The 20838-nt window shown below is 41.7% G+C and overlaps 1 protein-coding gene across 3 annotated transcripts in view; it reads left to right on the top strand.

Moving 5' to 3' along the window:
* Positions 1-20838, top strand: part of lama2 (laminin, alpha 2) — a 399772-nt gene that overhangs the window by 67126 nt on the left and 311808 nt on the right. For all 3 annotated transcript variants that reach the window (XM_072251541.1, XM_072251540.1, XM_072251542.1), the window contains one exon: positions 19608-19778. In XM_072251541.1, coding sequence (XP_072107642.1) covers positions 19608-19778 — 171 coding nt within the window. The remainder of the gene's footprint in view (positions 1-19607; positions 19779-20838) is intronic.

Here is a 20838-nt window from a genome sequence, read left to right as displayed (position 1 = left end):
TCCAGCGTAGTGTGGACGTAGCCTAAATCTCTCCTCCCCACCCAAAAAGCCAAACAAAAATGGAACAGGCACATCAACCTGCAAATCCTCCTCCCACGCACACAAAAAAGCTGAGAATGATCTGGCAAAAAATGCAGAATGTAAGATAAAAACTATAAAACTGAAAAAAAAAGGTCTGGATAACATTCTCTGGCACAGCCTTCCCTCTCCGGCAGCAGAGCGATCTCACCAGCGATCAAAAGGCAGGCAGCTGGCGCTCACCCTCCGCATTCGGCTCTGTTTCAATCTCCCTCTTTGCTTCAACCGGTGAACAATGGAAGCTTTAATCAGCAAAATGGAGTTGAACATTGGCTCGGGCCCTGTCCCACAGCCTTCTCGCCATGAGCTTTGCGCACGCTGTCTCTGTCTCCCAGCATCCTCTCGGAGACTAGAGAGTGCTGGAACATCCAAACAATCTCCAAACTGTAAATCACAGGCTCCAACAGTCCCGGAATCACATACAAGATGAAAAATAAACATAAAAGAGGTGAAATATATGGTTTCATGATCTATCTTGAAGATGTCAACCGAAGGAGCGTTATACACAGGCGCCATCTTGACCGGAAAATAGGTCATCAATTTAGTCACCATATTTTAACTGATTATAACCACAACTCCACATTCTTGTATCTACATGGTAACCTTTCATTCCTTTGCTTATTAACTATCTATCTATCCAGCTTTGCCGTAACTGCCTTCATCACTGTTTGAAGTTGAGTTTGAAAGACAGAGCTCCACAAGAGGAAGCACTGTCACGACCCTCAGGGTTTATGTCTCTCAACCATATCCACTCTCACTTCCGATTCAGATTATTTATCACATATACATCGAGATATACAGTGAAATGCATTGTTTCCATTCACGACCAGCACAACCTAAGCGCATGTTACCATACATTCTGGTACACTGCTCAGCAGAACAACACAGAACACAGCATGCAACAAAACAACAACAGTAACCTTCCTCCCCTCCCCATCTACAAACACCTCCACACATAGTCCTCCAACTCTAGGGCAGGTGTCCAGTCCCTGTCACTGATATCTGAGTGAGTAGTGGAGACCTAGACTCTACTCTGGCCTCCAGCTTCTCCACATCCCAAAACTCTAAACCCATGTCCTCTTGTATTGGCACCACTGCTCAATACAAGGGGACATGGCTTTAAGGTAAGGGGTGGGAAGTTCAAGGGGGATAATAGAGGAAGGTTTTTTTTACTCTGAGAGTGGTTGGTGCGCAGAATGCACTGCCTGAGTCAGTGGTGGAGGCAGGTACACTCATGAAATTTAAGAGACTACTAGACAGGTATATGGAGGAATTTGTGGGGGGTGAAATGGGAAGCAAGGTTTGAGGGTCGGCATAACTTTGTGGGCCAAGGGCCTGGAATGTGCGGTACTATTCTATGTTCTATGTTCTAACCTGACCTTCAGCTCCTCTCTCTCTGTCCCCTATGAAGTTTAAAAAAAAACAATTAAATCTGAGCTGTAAACTTGATGGAGCTTGGTGCCATCTTGACCAGAACTCCAATAGAGACAAGCCCAGTCTGTTCAACCTTATAACCTTCTCTGAACTGCTTCCGATACGTTAACATCCTGACTTAAATTAGTAGATGGATGACATTCTGTGATGTGACAATAGCAAACCTATACCAGTGTAAAATGGTTCCATTCCTGAGAACTATACACAAACTCAATTTTATTTATCTCTTTGTAAGTCAGAAATAGGCTTCTTGTAATTTTTGATTCAATGAATTTAATTTTGATTTCCATAATATCAAAATTCTGAACATGAGGATCACTGTAACCCAGGGAACCCTAGTGTTCTGTATGTCATCCACTGATGCCCTATGTAACAAAAGTAATCAATAACATTTTGTTAGCTTCCCTAATCTCTTGTTCATCCTGCATGCGAGACTTCATTCTCAATCAAAATTAGGAAACCAGGGCACTCTGCACAGTGACGCTCTGGAATCTCTCACCATGTCTATTGTTTCTTGCTGAGAAGGAGACTGTCACATTTTCTAAGATCTTTGACTGTCACTCAGCCTCACTGAAGACCTCCTCATGTTGTTTTCACTATTTTCTCTCCTACCCATCTGTGTGTCATCAGCAAAGTTAACAACCCAAGTCAGTTCTATAAATGGTGAAATGTGTCATCTCAGCATTATCTCCTGTGATGCACCACTTGTTACGTAGTGCCATCTGGGGGAAAAAAAAAAGGCTCATTTATTCCTACTATTTGTTTCTGTTCACCAGTAACAGTCTGCAGTCATTATACAAGACACAAAGGGTTATCATATGAGGAACGTTTGATAGATCTGTGTCTGTACTCACTGGAATTTAGAAAGATGAGGGGGGAGTCACATTGAAACCTTTTGAATGTTGAAAGCCCAGACAGAGTAGATATGGAAAGGATGTTTCCCATGATGGGAGAGTCTAAGACAAGAGGGCACAGCCTCAGCATAGAGGGACACCCTTTCAAAATATTGATGCGGAGAAATTTCTTTAGCCAGAGAGTGGTGAATTTGTGGAATTTGTTACCACAGGCAGCTGTGGAGGCCAAGTCATTGGGTGTATTTAAGGTGGAGATTAATAGGTTCTTGATTGGCCATGGCCTCAAATATTATGGGGAGAAGGCTGAGGAGTGGGGCTAAGAAGGGAGAAAAATGATTAGACATGATTGAATGGTGGAGCAGACTCGATGGGCCAAATAACCTAATTCTGCTCCTATGTCTTATGGTCTTTCTTGGCCTCAAGGGACCGGTGGCATCAGGATGTATGTCAATGAACATGAATTGTTTGAATTAAAGAAACTAGGCTGAGTCTGTGACAGGAGAACAAGCGGTTTGTCTGTCTCAGACTGCCTCTCGCTACGCTTGTGGATTGAACCCTTATCCTTCGGTTCTTGGGAAGGTGAAAGAGGAGGGGGGATCACATTGAACTGAAGGATCTCTATCGCGAGACAAGTTACTTTGTTGTGCTTATGCACCCTTTACCACGTCTCCTGGACACTCAAATTGGTTTGGGTCTTTTGGGTGTGATCAATCCGGCCCTTTACAGATGATGAGTTTAATAAAGGGAGAAACATACATGCACTGCAGATCCTGCATCTACCCATGCTCCAGGTGTTCCAGACCCCATCCCCGTCTCCAGCTGTGCACCTGGTTCACAGTCCAGAGTCTGGCCACGGAGCACTCTGGGTCCGAGTCTGGCAGTGGCGGAACACCTTGTTTGCTCTCCGGCCCCCTGGCCCATATTCCAGACAAACAACTGAGCCAGCTGACAATCTTTCAGTATTTCTGAAGAATTTGGGTCTAGGTTATCTGAGTTTTGCTGTATCCCCTTAGTGAAAGAATTCCTTTCACATCTCAAATCTCAATGTGAGACTGATCCCTGGTTCCAGACACTTCAACAAGGTGCTACACCATCCTTCCGTCACAGGTGGCACAGTGGTAGAGCAGCTGCCTCACATCACTATTGACCTCAGTTCAATCCTGACCTCTGCTGCTGCCTGGACAAAGTGGGCGTCTTCTCCCTGTGACTGCATGGGCTTTCTTCTGTGCCCTTAAGATTATTCCCATATCCTAATATGTATTGTTTGGTAGATTAATTAGCCATTCTAAATTACCATTAATTTCCAGATCAGAGAATCTGGGAGGAGTTGGTGGAATGTGGGGACAATAGGTTACAAGGAAAATCAACTATCATAATAGGATTGCTCTATAATCCAACACTGATTTCATGGGCTAAACAACCTTATGTGTTGTAAAAACCTTATCAAGCTTCATAAGAATTTTGTCTGCCTCTGTGAAATCAGCTCTTGCTGATTACCGAGTGCATTAACTTGTGCCTCTCCTCGTTTGGACTACTTCTTCATCGTAGGAATTGAACCCAGTGAACTTTTATTGCACTTCATTTGCCAAGTTACTGGAGTCCAGATTCATGTGCAGTATTCCAGATGTGGTCCCACCAGAGCGAAATTGTGAGTAAGTTGTTTGGGGAATGTTCTTTGAAGGCCACTTCTGGTGAAACAAAATTTGCTCATTGCAGTGTTACACTGGAACCCTTGTCAGGTGGCTCCATTTTGGTCATTCCAATGATCTACCCAATGTCACTACTCCCTAGCAATGGCTGCTTCTGTGTCCATCCTCCCTCATGCCACTATCCCAGAACAAATGCTGACCCTGAATCCTCTCCAGGATCCCTTCTCTTTCCAAGCACAAGATATTCACCTTCGTATCCCACACTCCACTCTGCATTTTACCATTGGTGTCACCTTAAATACAACTATTTTACATTTTTCCAACAGTAAGATATTGAAAATTATACTCTAGGAATTTCTAATCCTAGGATTATCAAAAATTTATGCAGATTTATGGTCTATTAATATTCTATTTTAGAGTGTCTTTTGTGTATTTACAATCTTTTTTATTTCTTTAAAGAATTGCTCTACCTTAGAAATACTGATAAGGAATAAGGTATTTATTAGGTATAAGTTATGCCTTTAAGTTTTATGAAATTTCACAATGATATTTTCCAGAAACTAAGTTCATCCATAAATCAGGGTTATGAACTAAGATTTAGCAATGCTCTTTGATCTTGTATCTTTGACTGATATTTGTCACATCTAACTAAATACCCTTAGAAAGTTAGTAGGGTTGCTTGCTGAACCTGGAGGTTAGGTCACAAATGTTTTGTCACCAGTCAATGTGACATCAGCAGTGTGCAATTGAGTGTTGTTTGTGCCAAGCACGCGTGTTTGTCAGGAAAAGTACAAAAATCCTGGCAGAAGCACAAAACAAATAATCAAGAGAATTCTTAGAAGCTTGGTTCTCAGTGGAAGATCTATTAACAAACAGATTGAACTGAATTCAATTTACGAATCTATGCAGACACCTGAGGAACCAACGCCCACGATGACTGATAACCAGGAATATGGGCCAGCAGAGATCACTCAGCTATTCCGTTGGCCAGGACCCAGCGGAGACTAGCAGCCAGCGCTTCAGCCAACCAGTCAGAACAACGAGTAGGACCAACATAAATGCGACCACTTGGCAGAAACAACACTTAATTGCCCACTGATGATGTCACCTCAACTAGTGACGAAATGTTTGTGACTTAACCTCCAGGCTGGGTGAACAACCCTACAAACAAGCAGCCAACCTGAGCTGCTGATCTTCTTTTCATTTCAAATCTTTAGAAAGTATATACAGACAACATCCAGGACATTTTTCAATATCTTACGGAGCTTTCTCAAATGATCCTAAATGAATCTCAGTTTAGCATATGGTGATAAATATGCACTTTGATAATAAATTTACTTTAATCTTACAAATTTACTTTGCACAAGTCTGAAGAGTCTGTTTTTGGATTATCAAACTCATCATTATGGTGTTACAGTTCCTGTGTCTTTTTCCCCTCTGACTTGTGCATTTTTCTTACTACATTTCCTTTTTGTTGTTTGTTTACCCGAAGGTGTTCCGATAGTTTCCTCTTTCTCCAATTCATTCTATGCAAATAGCCTACTCTGACCTCTTACCTTTTACTCTGACCTTTTCTTTTGTTAACAAGATGTATTTAATTGATACCTCTTGATTCTTTTTGTGTTCCACAATGTCTTGTGAAAATTTTTAATTAGCAAGTCTAGTCTTCAATCACACTTCTGTTAATAAGATGGTATCATGCGGTTGGTGTCTCTGGTCTATTGAATGCATCTTATCACCAATGTCGTAATGTGTTACAAATTTCTGGGGAGCACTTTGACTGGTTGCATCACAGTCTGGTATGGGGACTCCAATGCATTGGATCACAAGAGGCTGAAGAGGGTCATAAACTCAGCCAGCCCCATCATGGGCACAACTCCGGTCCAGATGGCGCCTAAATACAACACAACTTTGGTCAACATCTCTGGGATATTTCACTTCTTTTATGTATTTTATGTTTGTTTTTCATTTTGGATGTGTTACGTACCCCGTAACTGGGTTGCCAAACCAGCAGAAGTGGAATGCTCGTTGGAGTCTGTGATTACTAGGAACTAATAAAGTTTTATTAAAGAAATAAGTAATACAATACACTAATTGCAAGGATATAAATGTAACAGGTTAGCAATGATAATACACACATATACACAGAAATAGGGTAATAGGAATCAACCAAGTTCTATCGCAGTCTAGGGGTAAAATGATCAGTCTTAAGTGAAGCAGAGTTCAGTTCAGTTTAGTGCAGTTCGAAGTAATCGCTGTTGTTGTACGGGGGGAGGGTAGAGAGAGAGAGAGAGATAGCAAGATATGCAGTTGGTTTCGGACAGACCTTTTGATGTCTTCTGATCCCACTGTGGTCACCGACTGTGACCCTTCTGTTCCGGATATGATGATTTTTCCGTGGTGAACCCGGTACCCAGGCAAGGGCGGACACACACCCCAGGTTCCCACCGATCGTACCTTTATACCCTGTGAGCCTCTGACCAATTCCCATGAACCGGTCCTCTAAACTCCACCAACTTGTGGGGGCACACTGCTCTTTTCAGGGTCTCGTGGTATGTCGTGCCTTAGCAAACCTGTTCTTTTTTTATCCCCCTGCTGGGGTATCACCTGTTCATCAAACTTCAAACAGTTCAGGTTCAAAGCAAACAGTCTGTCAATATCTGAATTGTGTTTCTTTCTCGTTAATCTCTCTTATTAGCATTTTAAATGTTTTCTCCATTGTCTTCCATTATCTCTCTCATTAGCATCATCCGCTCTGCTTGGCGTCACACATGACAGGTGTAATTCTGGAACTGCTGGAGCCCGTGATTTGCTTCTGGGAGATTGTTTGGGTGTTCCAGCACTCTGCAGTCTCTGAGGGGATTCTGGGAGGCAGAGGCAGCATGCTGGCACCTCATGGCAGGCAGGCTGTGAGCTGACTTAGCCAATTAAAGTGACAAAGGAGATGGAAACACCGAGGTGAATCCAGAGGTTTGGAGTTCATTTGAGTGCTTTAGCATTCTTCCGTCTCTGAGATGATTCCGGGAGAAGGAGATGGCGTACGTGAAGGCTGAGGGATGGAGCACAAGTCATTGTTTGACTCCATTTTGCCAATTAAAGCTTCCATTGTTCACTGATTAAAGTGATGAGGGAGGTTGAAGCATCGAGGTGAGAGCGGAGGATGAGTGCCAGCTGCCTGTCTTTTTGAGGGCTGTGCTATGGAGAGGGAAAGGTCTACTGCTGGGCCGGGTGAATTTTGCCCAGGTTTTCTGTGTTTTGGACTTAGACTTTTCAGTCTTATAGTTTTTTTTTATATTCTGTGTTTTTCGCACAATATTTCTTGGTTTTTTTGTGCAGGGAGGGGGATTAATGGGCCTGTTCCATTTTGTTTGTTTTCTTGTGTGGGAGGAAGGATTTGGGGGACCGCGTGCCTGTTCTAAAGCAGAGCAGGCACATCGACGCCCAAATCCCTGCTTCCACACAAAAAAAAAACCTGAACAAAACGGATCAGGCACATCATCCAAATCCTTCCTCCCACACAAAAGGATCAGGCACACCGATGCCCAAATCCCTCCTCCCACACAAAAAAAAACTGAACGAAACGGATCTGGCACATTGACTACCAAATCGTTTTTCCCACAGAAAAAACTGAACAAAACAGACCAGGCACATCGACCTGCACAAAACAAAAATAGAAGATCGGGGAAAGAAAACACAAAATATAAAAACAATAAGGCTGGAAAAAAAGAGTCTATTGTCCAAAGTCCAAATCTAAAATGCAGCAAAAACCTGGACAGCACTTTCCGCAGCAGCAGGTTCTACACTCTCCGGTACAGAGCAATCGATCAAAAGGCAAGCAACCGGCACTCACCCTCTGTGCTCGCTTCAATGCTTCAATCTCCCTTGTCACTTTAATCGGCGAACGATGGGAGCTTTAATTAGTGGAATGGAGCCAAACGTTGGCTTGTGTCCATCCTGCAGCCTGTCCGCTACGAGGTTTGTGCATGCTGCCTCTGCCTCTTGGAATCCTCCGGAGACTGCAGAGTGCCAGAACACCCAAACGATCTCCAAACTTGCCTTAATGTTTCTATCACCATCATCGCCTTAATTGGCAAAATGGGGTCAAACATCAGCTCGGGCGTCTTCCTGCAGCTTTCTCGTCCGGAGGTTAGTTGATGTTGCCTCTGCCTCTGGGAATCCTCTTGGAGACTGCAGGACGCTGAAACACCCAAACGATCTCCAAACAGCAAACCACGGACTCCAACAGGTCCAGAATCACATTCAAGATGAGGAACGAATGTAAAAGACATAAAAGAAGTGAATAAGATGGGTTCATGATCTATCCAGAAGATGGCAACCAAAGGAGCATTGTATGCAGGTGGCATCTTGTCTGGAACATCAAGATTTTTGTTTTGCACTATTTATTTATTTTGTAATTTATAACAAGTTTTATGGCTTTCTGGTGTATTGCTTTTGCAAAGCAACAAATTTCACATAATTTAAGCCAAAGATAATAAACCTGATTCTGATTCAAATCTTTGTTAATTTAACTCTCTTTGGCCTTCTGACCTTTTCATTAAGAAAATATCCACATCTGGTTGTTCGTAATTTCTTTTCTGCCTCCTTGCTTCTTGGTCCCTTGCCATCTCGGTTGATAATTTTCCGTAGAGTGTTAGTTACTGTTCATACAGGACAGGACTGGGCTTGTTTAAAAGAAGCCTCCATAATTCTGTATTAAGCCAATATGCCACAGATTGAGTTGGTGTGGTTGGAGCGTCAGAATTCTACTTTCTCACAACTTGATTCATACACAACACACACAGAATGCTGGAGGAGCTCAGCAGGCCAGGCAGCATCGATGGAAAAGAGTACAGTTAATGTTTCGGGCCGAGACTGTGCAGCGGAACCCTCCCGCCGAAGGGTCTTGGCCTGAAACGTCGACTGTGCTCTTTCCCATAGATGCTGCCTGGCCTACTGAGTTCCTCCAGCATTTTGTGTGTGTTGCTTGGATTTCCAGCGTCTGCAGATTTTCCTTTGTTTGTCTATTCATTCACAGTTCGGCATCTCCTATATGTTCTTCCAAACATGAAAATTGCTGTCAAAACTGTTATAAAGTGACATCTCCAAGTGCTTCTGAGAACATGAGTGATGACTTTGAACTGCTCTGTTGCACAAGTGAAAACACTCCTGTAATGCTGTTGGGTAATTCTAGGATTCCAGTGATGATGAAGAAACAGAAAACCAGTTTCAGCTGTTGGGTGACTCGGAAGTGATAGTTTCATGTTTCTTTTTATTACCGAGTGTCAGCGTGTTCAGTGTCGTGTTGTATTCCACAGCTTGTACCGCATTCTCATATCTTCATCGTTGTGCGACATCCAACCCAGACCTTTTATGCCCAATAGTTCAGCTCCAACATTCCAGGTACCCACCTACATTCATTCCTTTCAGCTCCTATCCTTCCTCACCTCACCCTGATTCTCCTGCAACCCAGCACTAGCAAGGACAATTTACTGTATATTCATCAGTTATTACACTAGTGAAATTTAAGAGACTACTAGGTGGGTATATGGAGGAATTTAAGGTGGGGGGTTATATGGGAGGCAGGGTTTGAGGGTCGGCACAACATTGGGCGGGCAAAAGGGCCTGTAGTGTGCTGTATTATTCTACGTATGTAATCTGTGAACACTAGCTTACGTTTTTAATATATTATTTCTATTTTATTTATATTACATATTATTTCTGTTTTACACTATTTTAATCTATTCATTATATATATAAAATAGTGCAATAGTACTTATTGCAGTTTGTTTGTTATTTCTATATTGTCATGTATTGCCTTGAACTGCTGCCACTAAGTTAACAAATTTCCTGACACATGCTGGTGATAATCAACCTGATTCTGATTCTGATTAATCTACAATCGGCCTTTGGTAGCAGTCTCAGGCCTCCATCGGTCACGGCCGACCATGGGTTTTGTGTCCCAGCTGTCTAGATACGCAACCCTGGGCAGCACGATATGGAGAGCAAGCTGTTGCCCATGTAGCAAGCTCCCCTTCTCCATGCTTTGGATGAACCCAAAGGGACAGCAGAGACCTATGCAGTTAGCACCAGCAGCGTCGCAGGAGTTGCCAGTCAGTGTTGAACTCAATGTAGGACTGTCTTAGGGACTCCAGTTCTGGAATTTTCCCTCACGGTTTGCTCCCAAAGAGTGTGTATAGCTGCAAGGCAGCAGACATTTGGGATCAGAGTACCAGTCATGGCTGACAAGCCCTATCTGCCTGAAGTGACTGTTTCAAGGCACCAGTATCTCCCCCCCTTTGTTCCTTCTCCTGTAACTAGAAATGGTTCCTCCGGGTTTAGAAGCTAAGCCACGCGTGAAGGCTAGGAGCTGGACATTGTTGCCAGAGGCTATTTAGTACAGGTGATATGTGGATATGGGACTGAATGGATAGGATGCTGTTCGTACCGGTCTCATTTGGTTAGGGGTAATACAGGCCTGGATAGGTAAAAAAAAAAAATTGGGAAATAGATGTTTTTCAGATATGACAACAAAACTTGCTGTGATACAAAGATGGTTGGGAAAGTGATCTGTCAGGAGGACATGCCCTTCAGAAGGACATAGATACAGCAGCTGGGTAAGAAGACATCAGATGGAATTTATTGTAGAACACACTAGCAGTATGGTGGAAGTTCCAGGTGTTGGTGTCACTGAGTGTGTGAGGGTACCATTACTGGAGAGAAGGTTCTTGGGAAATTGAAAGATCTGAAGGTAGATATGTCATTTGGACCAGATGGTGTATCCCCCAGAATTCTGAAGGAGGTGGCTGAAGAGATCATGGTGGTGCGGGTAATAATCTTCCAAGAATCACTAAATTCTGGAATGGTTCCGGAAGTCTGGAAAATTGCAAATGTCATTCTACTCTTGAAGAAGAGAGAGAGGCAGAAGAAGGGAAACTATAGGACAGTTACTCTGACCTCAGTGGATGGAAGATGTTAGAGTCGATTATTAAAGATGAGGTCTCAGGGTAATTGGAGGCACGTAATAAAATAGGCTATAGTCAGCATGGTTTCCTCAAGGGAAAAGCTTGCCTGACAAATCTGTTGGAATTCTTTGAAGAAATAACAAGCAGGATAGACAAAGTAGAATCAGTTGATGTTGTGCACTTGGATTTTCAGAAGACCTTTGAAATGGTGCCACAGATGAGGCTGTTTATCAAGCTATGAGCCCTTGGTATTACAGAGTAGATTCTAGCATGGATAAAGCAGTAGCTGATTGGCAGGAGGCAAAGAGTGGTAATAAAGGGAGCCTTTTTTTGTTGGCTGCCAATGAGTGATGGTGTCCACTTGGGTCTGGTTGGGACCAATTCTTTTTGCGTTATATGTCAATGATTTGGATGATGGAATTGTTAGCTTTCTTGCAAAGTTTGCAGACAATGTGAAGATAGGTGGAAGGTCAGGTAGTTTTGAGGAAGTAGTGAAGCTACAGAAGGACAGACAGATTAAGAGAATGGGCAAATAAATGGCAGATGGAATCCAGTGTTGGAAAGTATATGGTCATGCACTTTACTAGAAGAAATAAAAGGGTTAACTATTTTCTAAATGGAGAGAAAATACAAAAAAAAAAACTGAGGCACAAAGGGATTTGGGAGTGTTTGTGCAGGATTCCTTGAAGGTTAATTTGCAGCTTAGGTCTGTGGTGGGGAAGGCAAATGTGGTGTTAGCATTCATCTCAAGAGGACGAGAATATGAAAGCAAAGATGTAATGTTTAGACTTTCTAAAGCACTGATGATGCTTCACTTGGAGTATTGAGAGCAGTTTTGGGCCACTTATGCTTGAAAGGATGTGCTTGAAACTAGAGAAAGTTTAAGGGAGGTTCACAAAAATGATTCCAGGATTGAATGGCTTGTCACATGAAGAGCATTTGATGGCTCTGGGCCTGTATTCACTGAAATTCGAAGAATGAGGGGGGTCACCTCATTGAAACCAATTGAATGGTGAAAGGTCTTAATAGAATAGATGTGGAGAAGATGTTTCCTATGGTGGGAGAGTCAAAGACTAGCGGGCACAGCCTCAAAGTAGAGGGCCATCCATTTAGAATGGAGATGAGGAGGAATTTCTTTAGCCAGAGTGGTGAATCTGTGGAGTTCTTTGCCACAGACAGCTGTGGAGGCCATGTCTTTATGTATATTTAAGGCAGAAGTTGATAGATTTTTGATTAGTCAGGGCATGAAGGGATATGGGGGGAAAGCAGGAGATTGGGACTGAGAAGAGAATTGGATCAGCCCTGATAGAATGGCGGAGCAGACTCGATTGGCCAAATGGCCCAAATCGTCTCCTATATCTTATGGTCTAATATGAGGTCTTGTACTTTAATAAGTTGAGTAAAACACTGGTGAGCATAGTATTTTCTCAATGACCAAAACAAATCAACACTAGAGGCAGTTTGAAATATTCTCAAATTATATATAGAATCATATACTACTTTGAGATTTATTTTCTTGTGCATATTTATAGAAAAATAATGACATACATTAAAATTTATTAAAATATCTATACGTAAAGATCGACAAGCAACTTATGTACCAAAGAAGACAGATCGTGCAAATAAGGTAAGAGTAATACTGAGAATTTGATTTGTAAAGCAACTTGAAAGTGAGACTATCCAGTTGTTCAATCAGTTTAAAGTTGTAGTGAATGAAGCAATCCACACCAGTTCAGAAGCCTGATGGTTGCAGTGTAATAATCTTCCTCATCCTGCTGGACTAGGATCTAAGGCTCATGTACCTCCTGCCCAATGGTAGTAGCAAGGAAAAGAGCATGGGCTGGATGGTGGGGGCCTTTGATGATGGGTGCTGCTCTCTTGTGGCAGAGCTTCATGTAAATGTGCACAGTGGTGGGGAAGGCTATGCCTCTGGTGGCTGTGTCTATCACTTTCTTTAATGGTGCTTTGCCTCAGAAATAAAATAAATTATTTAGTTTGGATTGTCACATGTACAGAGGGATGTTGAAAATATTTGTTTTGCATGCCATCCATACAGATTTTTTCATATTGATTCTTTGAGCTAGTACAAGGTAAAAGTAATAACTGAATACAGAATAAAATGTTACAGTTGCAGAAAAGTAAACAAGTGGGTATAGTAAGGGAATGCAAAGGCAAATGTTGTGCTTGTCTTTATTGCAAAAAGGCAGCAGAACAAAGGTGAGGAGGATTTGTTGAAATTATTCGGGATTTTTTTGAGACTACTTTTGCCTTCTGTTCCAGAGGAAGGTAGTAATCCTCCTCCTTAAGCCTATCACCCCTACAGGGGCTTAGGCTGCGAGAAACCTCTGTCCTGGGCCAGTCTGAAGTTTTTCCAGGTGTGGCCCATCTTTTTGGAGTATCCTTCCTCTCACAGGGGTGAGGTCTTTGGACCTCATGTTAGTGTTTCTCTAGCTCTGGGTTTTTACAGAATGGGGTTGCTAGCTCCATGCCCATCCGGGCTTGGGACCATCCATGACGGAGTAGAGGAACATGGTACTATCAATGGATAGGACTACCCTCCCAAGCCAGAGGCTCTGCTCTTAGAGAGCAAATCTCCCCGTTCACCAATCTCTATCACTCAAGAAGTGTCGTGATCCAGAGTCCTACAAGAAATATAGGTATGACAGGCAGAAGACCATTGTTAGAAGGGAAAGCCAATTAGTGAAATTGGGAACAAACTTTGATGTGCAGCAGCTGTGGCAGGATTTGCATGCTATTACTTCATATAAGATGAAACGGAACAGCGTATAACTGGCAGTGATGCTTCACTCCCCGTTGAGCTTAGACTGATTTCATGGATGAGGGGTTTGTTCATTGACAAGCAATTGAGGAAGCTTAACCTGCATTCAGAAGGTTGAGATGCGATTTACTAAGGCAATGAGGATTTTTAGAGAGTAGATGCTGAGAGACTTTGGTGCGGAGTCTGGAGCTGGAAGACAAAGCCTCAGGATAAGGAACAACTGTTTAGGATTGAAATGAGTTTCTTAATCTGGAGGTTATCTGCCTTTTGAAATTCTTCTGGTGTACAGGATTTAACAGAGATAGAAATTTGACATTGGCCATGTGTGCCAAATGTATGGATGTAGTAATGTCTGTGTGTTGTACTTCTGAAGCTTAACTCTGTAGATAGCAGTGAAACTGAATTTTGGAAGAGCAAAGGAATATGTAGTTGATATCAAGTATGCATTGCGCATGCTTGACTGAGAATGAATTTTTATTCCAGATAGTCTAACGGTAGTCATCCTAGTTCTCTGCTGTCTTGTTCAGACCTTGCATGTATTGTAACAATAATAACCAACACACAAATAACTCTTACACCTCTGTCAAGAGAAACAGGAAATGTACAGGAAAAGTTGAGTTTTTCAGTTTTCCGGAGTGGATGCCTCCAGGATTCAAGAGTCAAGAGAAATTTGACCCATGTCTCTTTGTCAGGTAAGTACAGGTATGAGGACAGATCATTGTTCTAGGTGCTGAATCCAGGAAAATTTTTCCTACCATGTTTTCGGAAGTTCCCATACTGCCTGGTATGGGTATGGGAACTGTACTTTCCCTCAATCGCAGGACTCTGCAGAGAGTGACGTGGATAGCCCAGCACATCTGTAGATGTGAACTTCCCACTATTCAGGACATTTACAAAGACAGGTGTGTAAAAAGGGCCCAGAGGATCATTGGATGACCCGAGTCATCCCAACCACAAATTGTTCCGACTGCTACCATCTGGGATACGGTACCACAGCATAAAAGCCAGGACCAACAGGCTCCGCACCAGGCCATCAGAATGTTTAATTCATGCTGACACAACTGTATTTCTATGTTATATTGTTGTACATACTATTTATTATAAATTACTATAAATTGCACATTGCACATGTAGATGGAGACGTAAGGTAAAGATTTTTACTCCTCATGTATATGAAGGATGTAAGTAATAAAGTCAATTCAATTCAATTCAAAAAAAGTTGTGGTTTAATTTCAACGTATAATTTGGCAAGATTTTTTTTCGTTACATTTGATTTTAAAACTGCAGCAACAATCAGTCTAAGCATTATAATAGTGGACGTTTTAAATGTTGAGGAATGTTCATTGCCAGGAATAGCAATTCTTTTCTTCGATGTATGGAGATCAGAGATTCACTCCCAACTGCTGGGGCTTGAGAACATGATCTTAGCTGAGACTTCAATGCAATTCTGTGAGAACATTGCATTGGTGCCCTTTTTTGGATAAATCCTTAAGATATAATGCTGCATACCTGTTAAAGTGTATATAAAGGTCCAAACAGGTGATTTAAAAAATTGCATCTACTAGAAAGGCTGTAGACATAAACAAGGAAATTATAGGGCAGTGAGTTTGACATAATTTGAAGGAAAGTTATTGGAAGGTATTCTAAGGGACTGGAAATATTTGGATAGACATGAACTAATTAAGTATAGTCAGCATGGATGGTTGTCATGACTGATTAAGTAGTTTTTTGAGGAAGTTACCAGGAAAGTTGATGAAGGCAAGGCAGTGTCTGTTGCTTACATGGACTTTAGCAAAGCATTTCGCAAGGTCCTGCATAGGAGATTGGTCAAAAAGGTTCAGTCGCTTAGCATTCAAGATGAGTTAGTAAATTGGATTAGATATTGGCTTTGTGGGAGAAGCCAGAGAGTGGTAGTAGAGGGTTGCCTCTCTGACTAGAGACCTGTGACTGGTGGTGTGCTTCAGGGATCAGAGCTGGGTCTATTGTCATTTGTCATCTAGATCAAAGATCTGGCTGATAATGTGGTTAACCGGATTGGCAAATTTGCAGATGACACCAAGATTGGAGGTGTAGTGGACAGCGAGGAAGGCTGTCATGGCTTGCAGAAGGATCTGCATCAGCTGGAAAAATGGGCTGAAAAATGGCAGATGGAATTTAATGCAAACAAGTGCGAGGTGTTGCACTTTGGTAGGACCAACCAGGGTAGGTTTTACACAGCAAACGGTAGGGCACTGAGGAACATGGTAGAACAAAGGGATCTGGGAATACGGGTCCATAATTCATTAAAAGTGGCATTACAGGTAGATAGGGTCTTAAAGAAAACTTTTGGCACATTGGCCTTCATAAATCAAAGTATTGAATACAGGAGATGGGATGTTAAGCTGAAGTTGTATAAGACATTGGTGAGGCTTAATTGGGAGTGTTGTGTGTAGTTTTGGTCACCTACCTACAGGAAAGATGTAAATAATATTGAAAGAGTTCTGAGAAAATTTACATGGATGTTGCCGGGTCTGGGGGACCAGAATTATAAAGGAAGAATTGAATAGTTTGGATTTTATTCCTTAGAACGCAGAATACTGAGAGGAGATTTGATAAAGGTATACAAATTTATGAGGGGAATAGATAGGGCAAATACAAGCAAGCTTTTTCCACTGTGGTTGGGTGGGACTACAATCAAAGGTCATTGGTGAAGGGTGAAAGGCAAAGTTTAAGGGGAACATGAGGGGAAACTTCTTCACTCAAAGGGTTGTGAGAGTGTGGAATGAGTTGCCAACACACGTGGTCCATGCGAGCTTGATTTCAACGCTTAAACGATGCTTGGATAGGTATGTGGATAGTAGGGGTATGGGGGGTTATGGTCTCGGTGTAAATCGATGGGAATAGGCAGTTTGAATGCTTTCCATATGGACTAGATGGGCCAAAGGGCCTCTTTCTGTGCTGTCTCTATGACTCTAGTTCTCAGCACTATCAATTTCTTATAAAGTAGTTACAAAAACAAACCCTCCTTTGGTTGATGAGAGGAAATGAACTGTTGCGTTTACCTGTAGTACAAAAGGGCGCCATGGTAGCATAGCAGTTATCATGACACTATTACAGTTCAGGGGGTTGGAGTTCAGAGTTCAATTCTGGCATCCTCTGTAAGCAAGTTTGTACATTCTTCCTGTGTATACTTGAGTTTCCTCTGGGTGCTCTGGTTTCCTCCCGTAATCCAAAGATGTATTGAGTCGTAGGTTAATTGGTCTTTGTAAATAGTTCCCTGATAAGTTTGTTCGTTGTTATGCACCAGCATCAATAGATATGAAATTGAGTCGGGTTTTTATAAATAAACAACAAAATTTATTAACCTCTACTCAAGAACATAGAAAAGTAAACAAACGAATAACTGAAACGGAAGTTAACAGTGTTATGCGTCTATAGTGATCAAACAGTCGAACTTAGAGACAATTCTAAACAGATCTTACTTAAGCACAGTCTTAGTTTAAGAAGTCCAAGTGATTCCTGAAATAAGTGAGAAGACAGACTTCCTGAACCAGCGATGAAGCGATTCCTGAAGAAAAGACGAAACTGCTGACGCAGATCCCAGCTGAGAAGTGCCTTGTCTGAAGAGATCATGAAGAATAAGATTTCTCACAGTAAATGACCTTTCGCTGGAGGTGGTCAGCACACAACACCCAAGACCACGCAGGGGTTAACCAAAAGTGTGTGCGACAATACCTGTATGGACCATACCAAATGTCAGTCACAAAACGCCGTTGATTTCTTGGGTCCATACGAAGCTGGCAATTCTTTTCTCTCTCCCTATCTATCTCTCTCTCTCTCTCTATCTCTCTATCTCTATCTCTCTATCTCTCTATCTTTCTATCTCTCTATCTCTATCTCCCCCCCCCCACCCCCACGATTACGTAACCACTGACTGTGATTCCTCAACAAACTGCGGTCTCCCCTTTTATACCAGTTGGAACATGCCATCACGTGACATCGCATCACCCTACTATCACGACAGTTACATCATGCCAGTATCACGAGACAATTACATCATGCTCACGAGATACTCACGGGACAGGTAACATCGTTGTGTGGTGTGTCGTATTACTTGGGCAATTATGATCTTTCCATGACCATCATTATTGTTGGCAAATTTTGCCATAGGGAAGTGGTTTACCATTGCCCTGTTTTAGGCAGTGTCTTTACAAGATGGGTAACCCCAGCCATGATCAATACACTTCAGAGATTGCCTGGTGTCAGCGGTTGCATAACCAGGACTTGTGATGTGTACCAGTTGCTCATACAACCATCTACCACCTGCTCCCATGGTATCACTTGACCCTGATCGGTGGGGTGGGGGGGGCTAAGTAAATGCTACACCTTAGCCAAAGGTGACCTGCGGGCTAATGGAGGGAAGTAGCACCTTACATGTCCTTTGGTAGAGATGTATCTCCACTCCACCACCTGTGATTAGGCTCTGGTTAAATTGGAGGGTTGCTGGGTGGTGTGGCTCGAAGGGCCAGAACGACCTGTTTTGTGCTGTATTTATTAACATAAATAAAATAAAAAGTGAATAAACTTCAGATGATGCTATTATTTGTGAAGTGCCTAGATTTCCAAAACTACTAAATGTATGCATATTCTTTCCTTCTTTATACCATTTGGTTTTGAACTGGATACGTGAGGCTAATTAGCATTTTCACAACAGCTTTCGATAAATTGCACTCTCTCCCCCAACTTGTAAGAAGCATACCATGTTTTAACTTCTGTATTCTTTATGTTGATTGAAAATATTTCCTCACATTAGCAGAGGTCAGCGGTGATGAATCTTTTTCAAGTAAATTTACTGATTTGCATTTCGTTTGGGTCATAGGGATTATTTCTATTAGTGTTATAAACTCTGCATAATCATATGTAGGATGTTAGAGGAATAGTACATGCAGCTGTCAACAGACTGTGAAACTTAAAATATGTTTATCAAAATTTTCTTTTCATGACATACACTGATAGAAACAACATCTGTTGCATCTGTGGCAATGATGCCATTATTCCTGGCACTATCACAAAACAGCAGTAGCACCAACATTACATTCCCCTGATTCTCATTTACTCATGCCAAATTGGACTTTGCTGTACAGTCAAGAAGAACATATTTTTTTTCCCGAAATGTGAAACATCAGCTTCGCACATTGAAAATTACTTATTTTAGATGGAAGTTAAAATTTACTTGGAGTGGGGATGAGAAATTCTTTAATCTGCTTTTTCCTAGCATTCAGTAAAACCAAGCAGAGACTAGTGACAGAAGACTACAGATTTTTACATTCAATGTACTTTTCTCATTAAAACAGTTTGTTGTTATTCAGTCATTAAGTCATATCCAACTCCTTGAGACCTCATGGACCATAGGGTTCATATGGTTTTCATGGCAAGATACAGAAGTAGAATGCCAGGCCTTTCTTCCACACACATACTGCTGCTGCCCAGGTTGGGACCCGGTTGGGTTTGAACTCACAACCAGCTGCCTTGAAGACCAGTGCTGATGCCACTACACCACCAGCTAGCCCATTAAAACAGTACATACCTGCAACATTAGGTACTTGTTCCAACTAAATAATGCCATTGCAATCAAGATAAAGAAAAAAATTATAGAAATGTGAAATGGATGAAAATAAAGTAACTTTAAAGTACACTTCTTAACTGCCTCCAATTGAACAAAAATACCTTTAATATTTTTCTACATATTATATATCATATATTTTATAAAAATATTGTTGCTTATTAAGCTGCACTTCAGGTGTACTAAGAGTGACTTTGAAGTTAACAGAAGCTGTCTGTTAACCAATTATTTCTCTTCTGTTCTTTTTAGGTTTGTTCCCAGCGGTATTAAATCTTGCCACCATGGCTGAAATCAGTGCCAATGCCACATGTGGTGAGAATGAACCTGAGATGTATTGCAAGTTGGTCGAGCACGTCCCGGGAAGACCATTTAGGAACCCACAGTGCAGAATCTGTTCCTTGACTAGCAGAAATCCAAGGGGTATGTTGCTCATTCTTTACAGCGACAGAGTTAAAAGATATGTTTACTTTTCAATTATTGTTGTCTGGGATTCTTCCTGTTGAATGCACTTCAGTAATTCTTTGGAAGAGGGAAGGAGACTAAACTTGTTCTTGGACTTTTTGCAAGGGAACTTGGCTTGAGAGACAAGACTAAGATTAAAAAACCATTTGGCCAGTAAGTGGTAATATTTCAGTTTGGATACTTGACGGGGCTGCCATTTTATGACTGTTTGAGTTATAACTCTAAAGTAGATCTAGATAACACAAGAACCAGATCACAAAAATTCCATTTATATTTATCAGATATTTTAATGATTTTGGATTATGTTAACATGGTCTTCCTGAATCTGAATTGAACTTCTATTGCTGTTCAGTTTTAAACACCCTGTTAATTTGTCAGCAAGATATACTGTGGGCCTCAGAAGAATAGTGTCACCATACAACTGTTTTTATGTACCCTGGGAAAAATACGCACTCAGGACAACAAATATATAAACAGTGTATAAGATCGTGTGGATAGTCAGAGGCTTTTTCCCAGGGCTGAAATGGCTAACGCGAGGGCACAGTTTTAAGGTTCTTGGAAGTAGATACAGAGGAGATGTCAGGGGTAAGCTTTTTACGCAGAGAGTGATGAGTGTGTAGAACGGGCTGCTGGTGACTGTGGTGGAGGCGGATACAATAGGGTCTTTTAGGAGACTCCTGGATAGATACGTGGAGCTTAGAAAAATGGAGGACTATGGGTAACTCTAGGTAATTTCTAAAGTAAGTAACTGTTTGGTACAGCTTTGTGGGCCGAAGGGCCTGTATTATGCTGCAGGTTTTCTATGTTTCAAACAAATACTTCTTTTTCGGGTCTTTAATTCCTTCATCTGTTTTAGATGTTGTAATGCAGGAAGAGGGTATCAAAATAAAAATGACAAAATGAATTTAAAAAAACACAGTTCCTGTTATTACAATCTCAGCTTAGTTTTAGTCCACATGCTTGTACGTATGCAGTATAAAAATAAATAAAACAAGATATACAAAACCAATACGGTATT

This window comes from Mobula birostris, chromosome 2 (assembly GCF_030028105.1).
Source record: "Mobula birostris isolate sMobBir1 chromosome 2, sMobBir1.hap1, whole genome shotgun sequence".
NCBI lineage: Eukaryota > Metazoa > Chordata > Chondrichthyes > Myliobatiformes > Myliobatidae > Mobula > Mobula birostris.
The sequence above is the reverse complement of the archived record's forward strand: the minus strand, read 5'-3'. Positions and strand labels throughout refer to the sequence as shown.